This window comes from Pongo pygmaeus, chromosome 5 (assembly GCF_028885625.2).
Source record: "Pongo pygmaeus isolate AG05252 chromosome 5, NHGRI_mPonPyg2-v2.0_pri, whole genome shotgun sequence".
NCBI lineage: Eukaryota > Metazoa > Chordata > Mammalia > Primates > Hominidae > Pongo > Pongo pygmaeus.
Genome location: NC_072378.2, coordinates 117,653,725 through 117,673,032, shown reverse-complemented (window position 1 = coordinate 117,673,032; position 19,308 = coordinate 117,653,725). Strand labels below are relative to the sequence as shown.

The window sequence follows — 19,308 nt, the reverse complement described above, 5'->3', positions numbered from 1 at the left end:
TGTGTGAGGACACTACCAGTTTTCAAATAAATACACCTTTTAAAGTACAGTTATGTGCCAAATAACAAGGCTTCAGCAATGAATGGATCACATAAACTATGGTGATCCTATAAGAGTATATGACTGTGCCTTTTCTATGTTTAGATATGTTTTAAGTACACAAATAGTTACCACTGTGTTATAATCGCCTACCGTATTCAGAATGGCAACATGCTGTACAGGTTTACAGCTTAAGAGCAATAGGCTACATCATATAGCCTGGGTGTGCAGTAGGCTATACTATCTAGGTTTGTGTTTAAATACACTCTAGGATGTTCCCTAAGGGATGATTAACCTAAGGACACATTCCTAAGAACATATCCCCATCTTAAGTGAAGCACTACTGTAGTTGCTTTTGAAATGTGTGACCTATGGTGTATTAAGAGGAATACCGTGTGCCAAGAAGTGACGCTAAGCGTTTTACCTTACAACTGAGTTAAGTAAAATTTGGAAACTTGGTTTCGAGGTTAACTAATACATGAAAGGTGACACAGGTAGTATGTGACAGAGGGTAAGAATTGAATCCAGGTCTACCTGACTCTTAATCACAAGACAAAAAGTCTTCTATTAATTCCGCAAAATCTGGTCAGCCGCTTCAATGCGCAGCTTTAGGCAGTCCACACCTGGAATTTGGGGTCTGGTTTACCAAGAACAGCCAGTGTGTACACCCACTCCATCCTATCCAGGAACTGGAATTGAGAAGGTAAAACGTGGCTATTGCGCATGCTCACACCGCCCTTCCTTGCTCTCCCCTCCCTGACCCTAGATGCCACCGCAGCAACTTTCTGGGAGGATATTGGAACGGTTCCCGCCAACTGTTAAGTCAAACCGGCGGAAATCCTTCCTTTCTGCGACGTGGACACCTTTCTCATCCTCGGGCCTTTCCAACCAGGATGCAGAAACCACGCGCCTCGGTTTCTCAGGGATTCAAGCCGTTGTTTGCCAGTTGTTAATATGGCTGCTGACAGGCCTCTCCCAAGCTGAGGCCTTTCATAGGCCAAGGTCGCATCCTGTCCCCGCCTATTATGTCCCTCCTGGCTGCATCCGCCCAGCTCTTCGCTACGCATGCGCAGCGGGGGCAGGCTGGGAGGTGGGACGGACCGAGTCTTCCGTGTGTCGCCGCCGCTGCCGCCTCAGCTTTAGCCTCGTTACTCCTGCGGTTCTGTGGCTGTGTTGCTGGCGTTAACGGCGCGAGGTGAAGGGAGGTGACGGAGCGTGCGCGCGCGCGCGGGGGTCCCCTCAGTCCCAGCAGTTCCCTTCGTGCGCGGGGGGCGGCGAGGGTCTTCAGCAGTCGAGAGAGGCCCTTGACGGCGCCATGGCGGCGGGCGGTCCATGCCCAGCAGCAGCCGGAGGGGGCCCAGGAGGCGCCTCCTGCTCCGTGGGGGCCCCTGGCGGGGTATCCATGTTCCGGTGGCTGGAGGTGCTGGAGAAGGAGTTCGACAAGGCTTTTGTGGATGTGGATCTGCTCCTGGGCGAGATCGATCCAGACCAGGCGGACATCACTTATGAGGGGCGACAGAAGATGACCAGCCTGAGCTCCTGCTTTGCACAGCTTTGCCACAAAGCCCAGTCTGTGTCTCAAATCAACCACAAGCTGGAGGTGAGCCGTGGGTGCTGGCGGCTGTGGCATCCAACCCCAGGCTGCCCGGTGGCGTCAGATCCCATTTAACGCTCCAGTGAAACGACCCTTGAAAACTGCCCACCGGGGCTTCAAATGTGATGGGAGAGTGCATGTCTGAGGAAAGGGGTGAGGTGAGGGTGGGGGACAAAAAGGGCCCTAGACCGACGTGTGAGTTCCCAGGGTACTGTCGTCCACCTTCCTAGTATCTCTCTGAGGAGGAAACTAATTACATAGACCAGCCTCCCTTGCACATGTTACATTAACAAACCTAACAAAGATTCTCTGTCATGAAAATACCGTAGGCCACCTTTTGACAATTGAGTTTTGCAGGTCTGCTTTCACATTGATAAACCGAATTTGTATATGTTAAGACAGATACAGCACTGATTATTTTCATTTTAATTATTCCAGGTCAGCGCCTATGATTGCATACAGAGACATGCATAAACTATTTAGGGGAATCTGATCAAAGCTCTTAGGAAAATTTCGTGGTGCATAACGATAGTATCATTGTCTTGGTTTACATCCATAGTTGGTCGTTAAATTACAGGCAGATACCTCCAGAGAGCTCCCTGCAATTATTGAAATTACTTCTGACATTGAGTTTTTATATGCTTGTACATTACTGTGTAATTTTCCGAAGTCTGGATTTATTTTTGAGAGAGTATAAAGAATCATTTGCTTTAATCTCTGATCCTGGGTGTGGGTGAGGGTGGAGTGGCTGTGGTTCAAAAAAACAAAAAAAAACTATCATATTGTGCAGAAAATTTAAAAAGGGCATTATTAAAATATTTAGAAATCAAGATAGATTAACATTATTGCATAAAGAGTACTTTCTAACTAGACAATTTAAGAGAATGGGTCTCTTTTCAAAAAGTGTAATAGATAAAAATGGGATAATCAGTGATGTGCAAAACTCTGAACATGCTTTCCTAAGAAATCATCATTACTTGTTGTCATTGACAGTGCCCATTGTATCTGTATCAATATGAATGTCAGTTAAACATCCTCTCCTTGCCTAGTGGTCAGCATTCTTTCTCTTCTATTAGCCATGAAATATGTGGCATAATTAATCTTTGATTAACATAGATTTACATATCCAAGAATTGTGGCTCTTCTCCACTGCGAGAACTGTTAATTTCTTCTATCCTTTTTGAAAAGATTAGAAAGTGCTAATATGAAGGTAATCACTTCTTACTGTAGGTAAATGAAAGCATCTCTTGATTTCTTTATTGGTAGTAATTTCCACAAGACAGCTATTTTTCTCAGACAGTGAAATTGCATTTAATGTTTTCTAGAAATAGTACTTTAGCTTTATTTCATCTTATTTTATCTTATTATTTTTTTTCAAAAAAGAGATGGAGTGCTTTGTTGCCCAGTTTGGTCTTGAATTCCTGGTCTCAAGTGATCCTCCTGCCTCGGCCTCCCAAAGTGCTTTGATTACAGACATGAGCCACTGTGCCTGGCCATTAGTTCTCTAGCTTTAAACAACAAAGATCAAGAGTAGCTTTTACCACATGGTATAATTCCAATGTGTCCCCCAAATTTCATGTATGGGAAATTTAATCCCCAATGTGACAGTATTGAATCTCCAATATGGGGCCTTTAAGAGGAGACTGGATCATGAGTACTCTGTTCTTATGAATGGATTAATCCACTTATAGATTGATTTGTTATTGGATTAATGGATGAATGAGTTATCATAGGAGTGTAGAACTGGTTTATAAGAAGAGGAAGAGAGACCTGAGTAAGCATGTTAGCATGCTCAGCCTCCTTGCCATGTGACACCCTACGCTGCCTCCATACTCTGCACAGATCCCCTGCCAGCAAGAAGGCTCTCGACTTCTCGAGATCTGGCCCCTCAACCTTGGACTTCTCTGTCTCCATAACTGTAAGAAATACATTCCTTTTTTAATAAATTACCTAGTTTCTGGTATTCTGTTATAAGAAACAGAAAGTGGACTAAAACATCACATGAGAAATTTCATATCATTTACAACTGCAGTATCAACTGGGCATTAACAACTTTTTAAAAATGAAACAATATTTTATTTATTTTTAAAATGACCTAAGGAAACTTTAAACAGGGATTTTTTTTTATGTCAGATATAAATACAGACATTGGGAGGAAGGATACTTTTCTGAGTAGGAGGCTGTGCTCCATTTTTTTTGTCTTTAAATATTTTAGGTGAGTATTCAGAATTGTAATAAATTATGCATGTTCTTTTTTCAGAAATGAAAATCACACATTCTGACTTTATGTCCTGATTTAGGAGGTTGCATTGTTTCTCAAAATAGGAAATGCTAGCATACCACAATGTGAGCATGTTTTTTAAACATGCTTGAAACTCTTGATTTAAAGATCTTAGGAAAATGGGGAGGGGAAAAATCCTAATGATTTTTGTTTGTTTGTTCATTTGTTTGTGTTTTTTCAGTTACAGTCAACTTATTTGTCTTTGATGTTAATCTGTAGACGTTTAGCAGCTTCTGCCATTTTCATGGAATCATTGTGTATTGCTGTGGAAAGAAGTTCATTGTCAGCAGTGCCTTTCAAAGTAGACTTGCTGCTGTTCCATCTACAGAATTTCAGTGGTTGCTCCATATATTGTTTGAAATCTTGAAACAATTTCCATATTTTCTTGCCCTTTTTTACTTTTTAGTAAAAGGGTTGAATTTGTTCTATTGTTTTAATTATATGGACATTAAGACATATTTGAGACCACTTATGGTTTAATATGACGAACGTGGTGACATTCAGTGGTTTCAGAGGTTAATACCTTAAATCATATTACTGTAATAAAATATTTTTATATAATAAAGAAACAGATACCTCCAATTTGGGTAATTTATAATGTAGTTAACATTAAACACTATATTTATTATTAAAATATTAAATTTTGCTGCAAAAAAATCATAGATTACTTTTTTACTTGAATAGGCTATTAGGGCTATTCTTTTTTATTTTTAATTGACATAATAATTGCACCTGTTTAGGGGGCACAGTGTGGTATTTGGATACACATAATCAATAATGATGAAATTAGGGTAATTAGCATATCCGTCACCTCAAACATTGTTCATGTTACAAACAATTCAAAACCTGCTCTTCTAGTTGTTTGAAAATATACATTAAGCTACTATTAACTGTAATCATCTTACGGTGCTATAGAATACTAGAACTTTTTCCCCCTTTTTAGCTATAATTTTGTTACCCCGGGCTGTGGACCAGTACTGGTCCATGGCTTCTTAGGAACTGGCTGAACAGCAGGAGGTGAGCAGTGGGCGAGAGAGCATTACAGCCTGACCTCTGGCTCCTGTCAAATCAGTGGTGGCACTAGATTCTCATAGTAGCACAAATCCTGTTTCTGTTGTGAACTGCACATGCGAGGTATCTGGGTTGCCAGCTTCTTGTGAGAGTCTAATGTCTTTTGTTGAAACCATCCCCACACCGTCCTGTGGAAAAATTGTCTTCCACAAAACCAGTCCCTGATGCCAAAAAGGTTGATGACCGCTGTGTTAACCAACATCTTCCTACCCGCCTCACCCTTCCCAACTTACAGTAACCACTGTTCTATTCTCTACTTCTATGAGATCAACTTTTTTTTTTCTTTTTTTGAGACAGGGCCTCGCTCTGTTACCCAGGCTGGAGTGCAGTAGTGTGATCATAGTGCACTGTGGCCTCCAACTCCCAGCTCAGTTGATCCCTCTGCTTCAGCCTCCCAAGTAGCTAGGACTATAGGCATGAGCTACTATACTCAGCTAATTTTTCTGTTTTTTTTTTTTTTTTTTTTTAGAGATGGGGTTTTACTATGTTGCTTAGGCTGATCTTGAACTCATGGGCTCAAGAGATCCTCCTGCCTCACCCTCTCAAAATGCTGGTATTACAGGTATGGGCCACCATGCCTGGTAGATCAATTTTTTTAGCTTCTACGTTTGAGTGAGAACATGCATTATGTATCTTTCTCTGCCTTGCTTATTTTACTTAATGTCCTCCAAGCTCATCCATGTGGTCTTGAATGTAGGATTTCATTCTTTTTTATGGCTGAGTAGTATTCCTTTGTGTATATATACCACTTTTTTTTTTTTTTTAATCTGTTCATCTGTTGTGGAAATATAGGTTGCTTCCGTATCTTGGCTATTGTGAATAGTGTTGCAATAAACATGGGAGTGCACATATTGTTCAACATACTGATTTCCTTTTTAGGGGGCATATATCACTAGTGTATATGTTCTATTTTTAGTTTTTTAAGAACATAGATTACATCTTAAATACAAATGATATCCATGTGACTGCTTTTTGCCATAGCAATATTTGGGAAGAGTCATATCTGAAGAGAATGGAATAGCAGAGAATATCAGTGTATTTTGAGGTGGTGCCATTTCAAATTGCTCACATCTGTCACACTTTCCACGTGCTTGTGAGTTTTTGCTGTCATGAGCCACTTGATCATGGCTATGCTAGAATCATAGGCATTGATTGGAACAGTAGTAGCACTGTGGAAGAAAAAAAAAAGAAAAGAAACTTTTTATCTGAAGAATGTGCCCACCTTCACCACTTCTATTCAGTGTAGTACTAGAAGTCCTAGCCAGAGCAATCAGACAAGAGAAAGAAATAAAGGACATCCAAATGGTTAAAGAGGAAGTCAGACTGTTGCTGTTTGCTGACGACATGATAGTATACCTAGAAAACCCTAAGGATTCATCCATAAAGCTCCTAGAACTGGTAAATGAATTCAGCAAAGTTTCAGGATACAAAATTAATGTACACAAGTCAGTGGCCCTCCTATATACCAACAGTGACCAAACTGAGAATCAAATCAAGAACTCAGCCACTTTTATAAGACCTGCAAAAAAATTAAAATACTTCGGAATATACTTAACCCAGGAGGTGAAAGACCTATACAAAGAAAACTATAAAACACTGCTGAAAGAAATCATAGGTGACACAAACAAATGGAAACACATCCCATGCTCATGAATGGATAGAATCAATATTGTGAAAATGACCATACTGCCAAAAGCAATCTACAAATGCAATGCAATTCCCATCAAAATACCACCATCATTCTTCACAGAACTAGAAAAAACAATCCTAAAATTCATATGGAACCAAAAAGAGCCCGCATAGCCAAAGCAAGACTAAGCAAAAAGAACAAATCTGGAGGCATTAGGTTACCCGACTTTATACTATAAGGCCAAAGTCACCAAAACAGCATGATACTGGTATAAACAGACATATAGACAAATGAAACAGAATAGAGAACCCAGAAATAAAGCCAAATACTTACAGTCAACTGATCTTTGACAAAGCAAACAAAAACATAAAGTGAGGAAAGGACACCCTATTCAACAAATGGTGCTGGGACAATTGGCAAGCCACATGTAGAAAAATTAAACTGGATCCTCCTCTCTTAATGTATATAAAAATCAACTCAAGATGGATCAAAGACTTAAATCTAAGACCTGAAACCATAAAAATTCTAGAAGATAACATTGGAAAAACCCTTTTAGATACTGGCTTAGGCAAAGACTTCATGACTAAGAACCCAAAAGCAAACACAACAAAAACAAAGATAAATAGATGGGACTTAATTAAACTAAAAACTTTGTGCACAGCAAAAGAAATAATCAGCAGAGTAAACAGACAACCCACAGAGTGGGAGAAAATCTTCACGATCTACATCTGACAAAGGACTAATATCCAGAATCTACAAGGAACTCAAACAAATCAAGAAAAAAAAAACAATCCCATCAAAAAGAGGGCTAGGGACATGAATAGATAATTCTCTAAAGAAGATATACAAATGGCCAACAAACATATTAAAAAATGCTCAACAACACTAATGATCAGAGGAATGCAAATCAAAACCACAATGCAATACTACCTTACTCCTGCAAGAATGGCCATAATCAAAAAAATAAAACAAAATAGATGTTGGCACGCATGTGGTGAAAAGGGAACACTTTTACACTGTTGGTGGGAATGTAAACTAGTACAACCACTATGGAAAACAGTGTGGAGATTCCTCAAAGAACTAAAAGTAGATCTACCATTTGATCCAGCAACCCCACTCCTGGGTATTTACCCAGAGGAAAAGAATTCATTATATTAAAAAGATACTTGCAAACACGTTTATACCAGCACAACTCACAATTGCAAAAATATGGAACCAGCCCAAATGCCCATCAATCAATAAGTGGATTAAAAAAATATGGTGTGTATATATAGACACTTGGAATACTACTCAGCCATAAAAAGGAATGAAATAGTAGCACTTGCAGCAACCTGGGTGGAATTGATTGGAGACCATTATTCTAAATGAAGTAACTCAGGAGTGGAAAACCAAATGTGTGTTCTCACCCATACATGGGAGCTAAGCTAGGAGGATGCAAAGGCATATGAATGATAAAATGGACTTTGGGGATCTGGAATAAAGGGTGGGAAGGGGAGGAGGGATAAAAGACGACACATTGGATACAGTGTACACTGCTCAGGTGATGGGTGCACCAGAATCTCAGAAATCACCATTAAATAACTTATTCACGTAACCAAACACCACCTGTTCCCCAGAAACCTATTGAAAAAACAAAACAAAACAAAACCCAAACAAACAAAACAAAACACAACTGAGTTCCTTTCCATTGTGAGGCCTAGAGAGGCATTGGAATGAAACCGCAGTTATGGCACTCCCTTTTGACCTAAGCAATTATCTCTTGAAGCCACCTTCTATGTAGGATTTAGACTAACTGACGCCAAGTAGCCATAAAATACCATATGCTGGACACCATAAGTCATACCTTATAGTGCAAAAATGAATAGCCAGTCACTAATCAGTGATTGTAAACCAATGAGAATTCTTATCAAGCAACTTTGTATCTGCCTTGTTCCTTTTTCCCTTTAAAATCTGCTTGTAATTCAGGTGCCAGAGCACTCCCCAGGCATCTGGGAAATATGTGTTGAGTAGCTGTCCTCATTTTGGCTCAGGTATACTAAAGTATATTTTGTGCCTCAGCCTCTTCCTTTTAGGTTTACAGTAGGAATAGTAATAGTAGCAGTAGTAGGTGTGTTGGAATAGAATAAAGATTGTGAACCAGTACTTTAAAAAATTCACCTCTGCCTTGAAATAGTGTTCTGCCTGTTACTCCTTTTTAAAGTAACAGCACAACAATACACCTTCTGTCACATCCTCCTTTCCCTCAGCAATTGCTCCATTAGTATCTCTTTGAAGTGATTTACTGTTCATAGCCAACAGTAGAGAAACTTAACTTTGATCTAGAGCCACATTGATAATGAACTGGTGATATGCTTGTCCCTTTGCTGCTTTAAATCTGTCCTGTTTTTAAACAGTCTGTTTTGCAACATTGAAGCTGAAGTTTAATATTGATCCAGTACGCACTTATGAACACGAATTATGTGCCAGATGCTGTATTGGGCACTTGGGATACAATGGAGAGCAAAAAAGGGATGTAGTCATGGCTTTTATGGAGTTTGGATTATACTGGAGGAATTTGTTGGGAGAATAATCATGTAAATGAGAAATTGCAACTTTGATGAATACTGTGAAAGGTACATAAGAGTAAATGAGACCCTATTTTGGGATGTCAGAGAAGGCTTCCCTGAGGAAGTTATTGAGCTAAGACATAAAGGAATTATGTGTTAATAGGAATGAATTAAGCTAAGAGAAATAGGAATGCCATTCAACATTGCAGTAGAGGGAATGGGAAGTGAAAAGCACCTGTGGTGGGCAAGAGCATAGTGCATTTGAAGATTCAAGAGACAGTTGGTATGTGTTACAAGAGAAGAGGGCAAAAGAAGCAAGATACAAGATAAGTTTGAACAGACAGGGAGGGACTATTTCTACATGACTTTATGGCCATGCAGAAATATTTGGGGCTTTATCATAATCGTGGGAAGTCTTTTAAACCAGTTCGTAGCCTCAGATATGAAGTTAGAATAGTTCACTCTGACTGTGGTATGGAGAAAGTTGGGGAGAATGACATGAATGAATGCAGAGAATTGTTTAGAAGGTTTCTGTTTATGTGAGATTATAATAATGTGGAGTAAGATAATAGAGGTAGGAGAAGGTATTCAGAACAAGAGAAACTGGAGAGGTAAAAATAAAAAAAACCTAGAGATGGATTGGAACAGAGGGATGAGAGAGTTCAGGATAAATCCAAGTGACAATCTTGTGCAGCTGGTTGCCTGAATAGATAGATGAATGTGTTATATTATTAGCAATAACAATATTGCCAACTTTATTGATCAATTACCATGGGCCAACCTCTCTTCTGAGTCTTTTACATAGACTGATTCATCCAATTCTCACAACAGCCCTGGAAACAGGTTTATTAGTATAGTTACTCCAACTTTACAGGGATTAAGTAAGAGGCCTGAGGCTATGGAGCTAGAGAAATCAGTCTCTGCACAAACACATTATGTCTGATGGGGGATGGAGGAGGTGGAGAGAAAAGCAGAAAGACTGAGTGTGGCTGAATAGATAGCAAGAAGTGAGATTGTAGGGTACAAGGGAGGTTTTGTTTTCATTTTGTTTTTAAATAAAAACAAAACATAAGTCTGTGAGAAGCATCTACTTGAGAGAAAAGCCAAGTATAGAAAAAGATTGGGGTAATTAATATTAGTGAGATTTTGTAATAACAGCTACTTAGAAGAGGGAGAGAATGCGAGTGGACAGTAGGAGGTTGTGGAAGTTTCTGTTTGATGGCTTTTTTTTTTCTGTAAAATAGGAGCCCAGGTCAGTTGCTGAAAGTAGGTGAGAGTAAGAGCATGAGGCTAGCAGAAGAGGTTTGAGATAGTTATGGAAGAGTGGGAGAGCCAGTTGGCCAGAGAAACAGGACTGCCAGGCATTGTTGAGGACCGACTTGGGGTTAGTTATCATAAATTATGGTGCAACCGGTCTGTACTGTTGTGTGATTTTCTCTAGCAATGTATATCTGTTTAGGTACAGGCACAGTAATGAGAGTAATAACTAGGTTTATTCAATGTTATAGCAAAGGAGTTTGTTATACAGACAAGTGTGTTATTGAAGTGAAAATGGTAATGGGGCTGATGAAAAGGAGATAAATTGAAGACTAAGGAAGGAGAATTGACAGGATTTGATAATTATGTAGATGCAGGAGATAAGAGAAAGGGTTAAGGATAACACTGCATTTCTGTTTGGGAAATGATTGTTCAGTATCTGTAGTGGGTTGAATCGTATCCCTCCAAAATTTATATCCACCCCCAAAACCTCAGAATGTGACCTTATTTAGAAAGAGGGTCTTTGCAGATGTAATTATGTAAAGATGGAGGTAAGATTATAGTGGATTACAGGGGGCCCTAAATCCAATGAAAGTGTGCTGATAGGAGACAGAAAAGGCCACACACAGACACAGAGAAGAAGGCTATGTGATGATAGAAGCAGAGATTGGAGTGATGTATCTAGAAGCCAAGGGATGCCAGTGATTGCCAACAGCACCAAAAGCTAGGAGAGAGGCACAGGGTCTCCAGAAAGAGCCAGCACTGTCAATACCTTATTTCAAACTTGTGGCGTCCTGAAATGTGAAAGAATAAACTTATGTTGTTTTAAGCCACCATGTTTGTGGTAATTTTTTTTTTTTTTTGACAGAGTCTCTCTCTGTCGCCCAGGCTGGAGTGCAGTGGCACAATCTCAGCTCACTGCAACCTCTGCCTCCTGGGTTCAAGCAATTCTCCTGCCTCAGCCTCCTGAGTAGCTGGGATTACAGGCGCCAGCCACCATGCCCAGCTAATTTTTATATTTTTAGTAGAGACAACGTTTCACCATGTTGGCCAGGTTCGTCTTGAACTCCTGACTTCAGGTGATCCTCCCGCCTCGGGCCTCCCAAAGTGCTGGGATTACATAAAGGCGTGAGCCACCGTGCCCAGCCTTGTGCTAATTTTTTGTAACAGCCCTAGGAAGTTAATACATTACTATTTACTGAAGTAAGGAATACAGGAAAAGGAGGAGCAGGTCTGGGAAAGATAATGAGATAAGATTAGGATATTCTGCATAATTAAGGTCCTTATTCTTCTTGCGTATTCCTAACATAGTCTCCTAATCATTATTCCTTCCAAACCATCCTTTTGTTGCCTGATCATTCTAGAGTGATTCATATTAGTGGTTTATATTTAAAAAGACAAACCTAATTCTGTCATTCTTCTTTCTGTATCTCTCTAAAATTCAAATTCTTTGGCCCGTGATCAGTGTGCCTGTCTGTCTCTCCTTATCTCTTATCACCCCTTCTTAGCTGCTTTTGCCTCAATAAAACTGGTCTATTTGCAGTTCTATAAATAGGCCTTGCTCTTTTATGGCACCTGTACTTTCACATAGGCTTTGGTGTATAATGCCTTCTCTGTACCCTTTGTCTACAGTATCAAACATACACTCGTCTTTCAAGACTCCACTTACGTCACTGTCTCAGTGAGGGCTTTCCTTACTCCACTCCTCTCTGCTCTTTATAGGCAGAGGCTGCCCTAAGCCCTTGAACTTATTTGTACTGCTAGATTTGTTACATTGTACTATAATTAGCAGTTACCACATCTTTCTACCTCTAGAATGTAAGCTGTTTGAAAGTCAGAACCATGTTTTAGGGGAAATAGTTTGAACCATCAAATGCTTTGTAAAGCTGATTTAGAAGGTAGCATTATCTTTTTGTGAACTTATTTTGGTTTCTAGGAGCTTTTTGTTTGTTTTTTGTATTCTTTGCTTCCATGCTCCCAAACCACATTGCTGAGTAATTCCTTTGGTATAGATATCAGATTGGTTTATATATGGATTACAGAATTGGTATTTGGCCCCTTTTTAAAATTGGAAATTTGGGGCTGGGTGCAGTGGCTCACGCCTGTAATCCCAGCACTTTGGGAGACCAAGGTGGGCAGATCACCTGAGGTCAGGAGTTCAAGATCAGCCTGGCTAACATGGTGAAACCCCATCTCTACTAAATATACAAAATTAGCTGGGTGTGGTGGCGTATGCCTGTAATCCCAGCTACTCAGGAGGCTGAGGCAGGAGAATTGCTTGAACGTGGGAGGTGGAGGTTGCATTGAGCTGGGATCATGCCACTGCACTCCAGCCTGGGCAACAGAGTGAGACTCCTTCTCCAAAAAAAAAAAAAAAAAAAAAAATTTGGAACTGATGTGTTAAATACCAGCCATTTTGATCTAATTATTCCCTGTTTCACCTGTCAGGTGTTTTTATATCTCACCTTTCCGTTTCCACTCCCTGTATTAGCAGATCTCCATTCAAAGCTCAGAGAACTTCTTTCTGACTACCTCCCCTTACCTCTTTTTGAATTGGTACATCACACGTCTTTCAAATAGTGCTTACCACACTTTGCATCACAATTGGAAATGTAATCTTTTTATCTTTTTTTTTTTTTTTTTTTGAGACAGGGTCCCACTCTGTTGCCCAGGCTGGAGTGTAGTGACACGATCATGGCTTACTGCAGCCTCGACCTCCCGGGCTCAAGTGATCCTCTGACCTCAGCCTCCTGAGTAGCTGGGACTACAGCCATATACCACCACGCCCAGCTAATTCTTTGTAATTTTTGTAGAGACAGGGTCTCACTGTGTTGCCCAGGCTGGTCTCGATCTCCTAAGCTCAAGCAATCCACCCGCCTTGGGCTCCCAAAGTGCTGGGATTAAGGTGTGAGCCACCATGCCCAGCCTGGAAATACATTCTTATCTTTTCCTAATAGAGAACTTCTAGAATCCATGTCTTATTCATCTTTTTGTCCCCATATTGTGGTACACAGTAAGTACTCAATGTTTATTTGAATGAATGAATTTTTTGAAACGCATCTGGTGTTCTGCTATAAATCTTCAAAGATTACGCACAATCATTCTGTAATATAAGCTTCATGAGAGCTAGGATGGTATCTGTCTTGTTGACTCTATATTCATGTATACAGTGCCTGCTCCATTGCTGAAAGACTGATCTTCAGGTTCATTTATTCCCCTGGTATGTAATTCATAAGCATATAATTTGTGAGTTAATATTTCATGGTATCTTATTTTGGGAAAAAATTGAAACTGATTGAAAATAACTTTAAACATCATTAAATAAGAATATTGAGTATGGATTTAGTAATTGTGATATTCCTAAAATATTGAGTAGGTTGATTCTCCTCCCCACCCCATCTCCAGTTTGATTATGGAGCAACTGAGTGCTTTGAAATTAAAATGGAAACATTTTTTATTGATTGGATCTTCATTTGAGGTTTACGGCAAATTACTTGTCAGATTTATCAACTGGTTTCCATTTCACATCCCCCAACTCAGTTCATTCATGTTGTCTCTCATATTACACATAGCTGCCTTTTAAAAAAAAATTAGGGCAGGGCGCAGTGGCTCACACCTGTAATCCCAACACTTTGGGAAGCTGAGGTGAGCGTTATCACCTGAGGTCAAGAGTTCAAAACCAGCCTGACCAACATGGTGAAACCCCGTCTCTACTAAAAATAAAGTATTTGCCAGGAATGGTGGTACATGCCTGTAATCCCAGCTCCTGGGGAGGCTGAGGCAGGAGAATCACTTGAACCCGGGAGGTGGAGGTTGCAGTGAGCCGAGATTGCACCATTGCACTCCAGCCTGGGCAACAAGAGCGAAACTCCATCTCAAAAAAATAAATAAATAAATAATAAGAAAACATAAATTCATCAATTGCTTTTTGAATAAAATTCAAACTCTTAATTTTGGCAGACAGGCTCTACATGATCTGACATTTGGGTATCCCTCCTATGATGTATCTCACCATTCTTTCCTCTTACTCTATATCAAGCTTGTCTAACCCGCAGCCTATGGGCTGCATGTGGCCCAGAACAGCTTTGGATGCAGCCCAACACAAATTCGTACACTTTCTTAAAACATTATGAGATTTTTTTGCGTGATTTGTTTTTTCTTTTTAATTTTAGCTTGCAGCTATCATTAGTGTTAGTGTATCTTGTGTGTGGCCCAAGACAATTCTCCCAGTGTGGCCCAGGGAAGCCAAAAGATTGCCTACCCCCAATCTATATGGTGTAGCCACATGAGCCTTTTTTCAGAAGGTCTAAGTCAAGGTTCTCAAACTTTTTGGTTTCTGGACCCCTTGGCATTCTTACAAATTTTGAGAACCCCAAAGAGCTCTTTTTTTGTTTTTTAAATGTGGGTTATATGTATAAATATATAAAAATATAAAATATAAAAAAAGTATAAATGTAGAATTTATTGTATTAGAAATTAAACTGAGAAAACTTTATTACATCATTTAAAAATAACTACAATAAACTCATTACATGTTAATATAAATGATTTTAAATTAAACGTAATTATATTTTCTAAAACCAAAAAATGTTTTAGAAGAATAGCATTGTTTTATATTTTTTCAAACCTTTAAATTCCTGGCTTAATAGAGGATAACTCACGCCTGTAATCCTAGCACTTTGGGAGGCTGAGGCGGGCATATCACTTAAGGTCAGGAGTTCAAAACCAGTCTGGCCAACATGGTGAAACCCCATCTCTACTAAAAATACAAAAATCAGCTGGGCGTGGTGGCGGGCAATGGTAATCCCAGCTACTCAGGAGGCTGAGGCAGGAGAATCTCTTGAACCTGGGAAGTGGAGGTTGCAGTGAGCCAAGATCATGCCACTGCACTCCACCCTGGCCTGGGTGACAGAGTGAGACAATGTCTCAAAAAAAAGTTTGCTGAGGCCTCCCCAGCCATGCTTCCTGTACAGCTTGTGGAACCATGAGGCATTTAAACCTCTTTTGTTTATAATAATAATATTTATAAATTACCCAGTCCCAGGTATTTCTTTATAGCAGTGAAGACTAATACAGAGGCCAAGCTGAGAGCATCACTTTAGACTGGGAGTTCAAGACTAGCCTGAGCAACATAGTGAAACCTATTTTTAAATAAATACAAAAAATACAAAAAAATGTAAAAATGACCATGTGCTCATGTAGTCCTAGCTACCCAGGAGGCTGAGGTGGGAGGATTATTTCTACTCAGGAGTTCCAAGGCCCCAGTGAGCTGTGATCATGCCACTGCAGCCCAGCGTGGACAACACAGTGAGACCTTGTCTCAAAAAAAAAAAAAAAAAAAAACTAAAACAAAACATCAGTAGTGACAAAAACTACAAGTGCATAGCAGTAAAGACTACAATGACTACTGATGGAGTTTGGTGCCACTGCATTGACTTGTACTAAAATCCCAACATTTTACTCATCATTACTTTTGTACCTTCAGTATATCAACATAGTGAAAAAGACAAATAATGTGTTATTATAATGAAAATAGTTTTGACCTTTCAGATCCCCTGAAAACGTCCCATAGACCTTGGGACCTGCTGCTTTAGTAATAATCAGAACTCTTCCCAGAAGAATAGCCATACACTCCCACTCTGCTAATTCTCTTAGTTTCTTTCATACAGCTCATTACAATTTGTAGTTTTATATATATATATTACTGTTTGGGGGGTTGATTTTTTTAAGAAATGGGGGTTTTGCTGTGTTGCCCAGACTGGCCTCAAACTCTGGGCTCAAGTGATCCTCCTGCCTTAGCTTCTCTAGTAGTTATGTATGCCTGGTTTACTGGCTTTTTAATGACCATGGTGAAGTTACCTAACCTCTATGTACTTCAGTTGTCGTATCTGGATAAAAAGTGCATCTCTCAGAGTATATTATGAGGATTACATTTGCTTGTCTAGACTGTAGAATTTTATTTTTTGGGGGAGAACTAATGGCAGATTAGTGGTCATTATGGTTGGATAGAAAAAAAATAGAGTGAACAGATACAGCTTTCTCACAGAAGTTTCATAGACCAGATAACTGCTTCAAGAGCTGACTTGAAGTAAGGAGGAGTATTATTTCCTGTCTTGAGGGATGGCAGAGATTTTCAATTTGACCTTTGAATATATTTTCTGTTTTGTCATAGTCTTGTGTTTTAGAGTAAGACTCATTAGATTTCTGTGATTTTGACCACCTCAGGCACATAGAAGAAAGAAAAAATAGAGGGAGATTTTTTATAATAAAGTGAATGAGTTAAATGATATTTTGAAGGTGTACAAGAAAAAGAATGGATCAAAATGGCTTTCATTGGTTACATTTTCTTCTTGACTTTTGTCACAAGAGAAAAGGTCTTATGAAGAATGGTTCTGCCTCTGTTGTCTGTCAGGTAGCTTAGGATCTTTTATGTAAGAATCTCTGTTCCTAGCACTTTGGGAGGCTGAGGCGGGCAGATCACAAGGTCAGGAGATTGAGACCATCCTGGCTAACACAGTGAAACCCCGTCTCTACCAAAAATACAAAAAATTAGCCAGGCATGGTGGCGGGCACCTGTAGTCCCAGCTAACTCGGGAGGCTGAGGCGGGAGAATGGCGTGAACCTGGGAGGTGGAGCTCGCAGTGAGCCGAGATCACGCCACTGCACTCCAGCTTGGGTGACACAGCGAGACTCCATCTCAAAAAAAAAAAAGAATCTCTGTGATGCATTCTTTTAAAAGTTTAGTTCCAGGAAAAAAGACAGTTTTGCCAGATAAAATGGAATTGCTTCCTCTAATGAGAAAAGGGGATTTATATAATCTGTAAAGATTCTCTTATTAATTGGAAGCTCAATTTACTATATTAAACTTAATATAGTACTCAATAACTAATACGTTAGTATTTTTTATAGTGTTATCCTGCCACCTCTATATGATTTTTATTTTTTACATTTTTGTTTTTTGACTATATGAGGTTTAAAGCCTTATGAAAAGTAGATGGATGTCTATGATAAATTTGGGATATTGGCACTAAATGGTATAATTGCTAGAGATTTAAATTCCAATCTGTACTTTCATCCTAAATTACATTTTAAAACATAAAGAGAATACAGATATTTAAAAGGTGAAGTGATTACTTTTTGTACACATACTTTAAAACAAAAGGTGTAGAAGCAATTATAGGTAGATGTGACATAATATTTACATCTTTATCAGCAGCTTTTTGTGCTGTAGTTCATTACAGTTAAATTGCCATGTGGAGTCAACTATTTTCTTTGTAATTCCTAAACAACTTGGGGAATGTGTGCTTTGTTTGCTTGCATATCTGTACCTGCATCTGTTCCTGTTTGCATGCCTGCAGGTGTGTCTGTGTATTCATACCTGTGTATGCTCACGAGTACCAGTGCCTGTCTTTGTGCATGTGTGTGGGTATGGGGTGTGTGTATGGGGTTCAGAATCTGCTGTTTAGTTAAAGCTTTGTCTAGTTCTGATATTTGGGGAATATGCTCTCATTTGGAGCTCATGCACTACATCTTCCCCATTTTTTCTATTATTGCCAGAATTACAAAGGATGTCAGGAGGAGGTCCGAGTTTTAATACCGTGCAATTTGTAATTTGGGGCATCTCACATAATCTCTTAGGTCTCAGTTTCTTCATGTGTAAAATAAAGATATTTTAGGTTGTTAGCTTAGACCTTCTAAAACTTTATCAAAAGAGCTCTATGGCATGCTAAAAGTAATGATTGAGCTGCATCCAATTTTCCTGCTGTGCAACTTGATGTTCACAAATTTCTTGGCTTAGTTTGCTCCTCCTTCAAAACATGAGGCTTTTGAGGGGTGCTTAAGGTAAAATAATTGGAGTATTTATCCATAAGACAGTTAAAAAAATAAAAACCTGCTTATATTTAAAATGAAAATTGTGCAGTTGTTGTGTATTCTTAGAAAATAATATAGGTAGAGGATTAAAGTTTAGGCAAGTGGATTAATAGGAAACTGTGAATAAAAAAATTACTTTGATTTTGGTGCCCGACCTCCAGAGAGTGAAGGAGGCTTAGAATTAAGTTGATCACCAGTAGCCAGTGTTTTAACCAGTTATGTCTCTTGTGTTAATTTGTTTTTGTGTCACTATAAAGAAATATCAAACAGGGATAATTTATAAAAATTTTAATTGACTCACAGTTCTGCAGGCCGTACAGGCAGCATGATGCCAGCATCTTCTGGTGAGGTCCTCAGTGAGCCTACAGTCATAGTGGAAGGCGAAGGTGGGAGCAGATGGATCACATGCAAGAAAAGAAGCAAGAGTAAGGTGGGGGAGGTCACAGACTTTCCAACAACCAGATCTTGTATGAACTGAGTGAGAATTCAGTTACCACCAAGGGGGTGGTGCTAAACCATTCATGAGGAATTTGCCCCATGATCCATCCAGTCACTTCTCACCAGGCCCCATCTCTAACATTGGGAATCACATTTCAACATGAGATTTGGAGGGGACCGGCATCCAAACTATATCACCTGTGTAGTGAAGCCTCCATAAAAACCTAAAAGGACAGGGTTAGGAGAGCTTCTGGATAGATGAACGCATGGAAGTTCATGGAGACTGGTGCCCCCAGGGAAGGCATGGAGGCTCTGTGTCCCTTACCCCAGTCCTTATTCTGTGCATCTCTTTATCAGTATCCTTTGTAATATCCTTCATAATAAAATGGTAAATGTGCTTCCATGAGTTCTGTGAGCTGCTGCAGCAAACTAATTGAACCTAAAAAGGGAAATGTGGGAACCCCAACTTGAAGCCATTCAGTCAGAAGTTCTGGAAGCATAGACTTGCAACTAGTGTCTGAAAAGAATGGGGTAGTCTTGTAGGACAGAGCCCTCAATCTGTGGGATCTGACAGTATCTC

The 19,308-nt window shown here is 39.6% G+C and overlaps 1 protein-coding gene across 2 annotated transcripts in view; it reads left to right on the top strand.

Annotated features, from left to right (window-relative positions):
• The first annotated feature begins 783 nt into the window (after window positions 1–783).
• The window catches only part of GOPC (golgi associated PDZ and coiled-coil motif containing), a 42,730-nt gene continuing 24,205 nt past the window's right edge, over window positions 784–19,308 (top strand). The window contains exon 1 of one of the 2 annotated variants that reach the window (XM_054490691.2): window positions 784–1,639. In XM_054490691.2, coding sequence (XP_054346666.1) covers window positions 1,355–1,639 — 285 coding nt within the window. In that variant the 5' untranslated portion in view covers window positions 784–1,354. The remainder of the gene's footprint in view (window positions 1,640–19,308) is intronic. The other variant, XM_054490690.2, reaches the window with a different exon arrangement.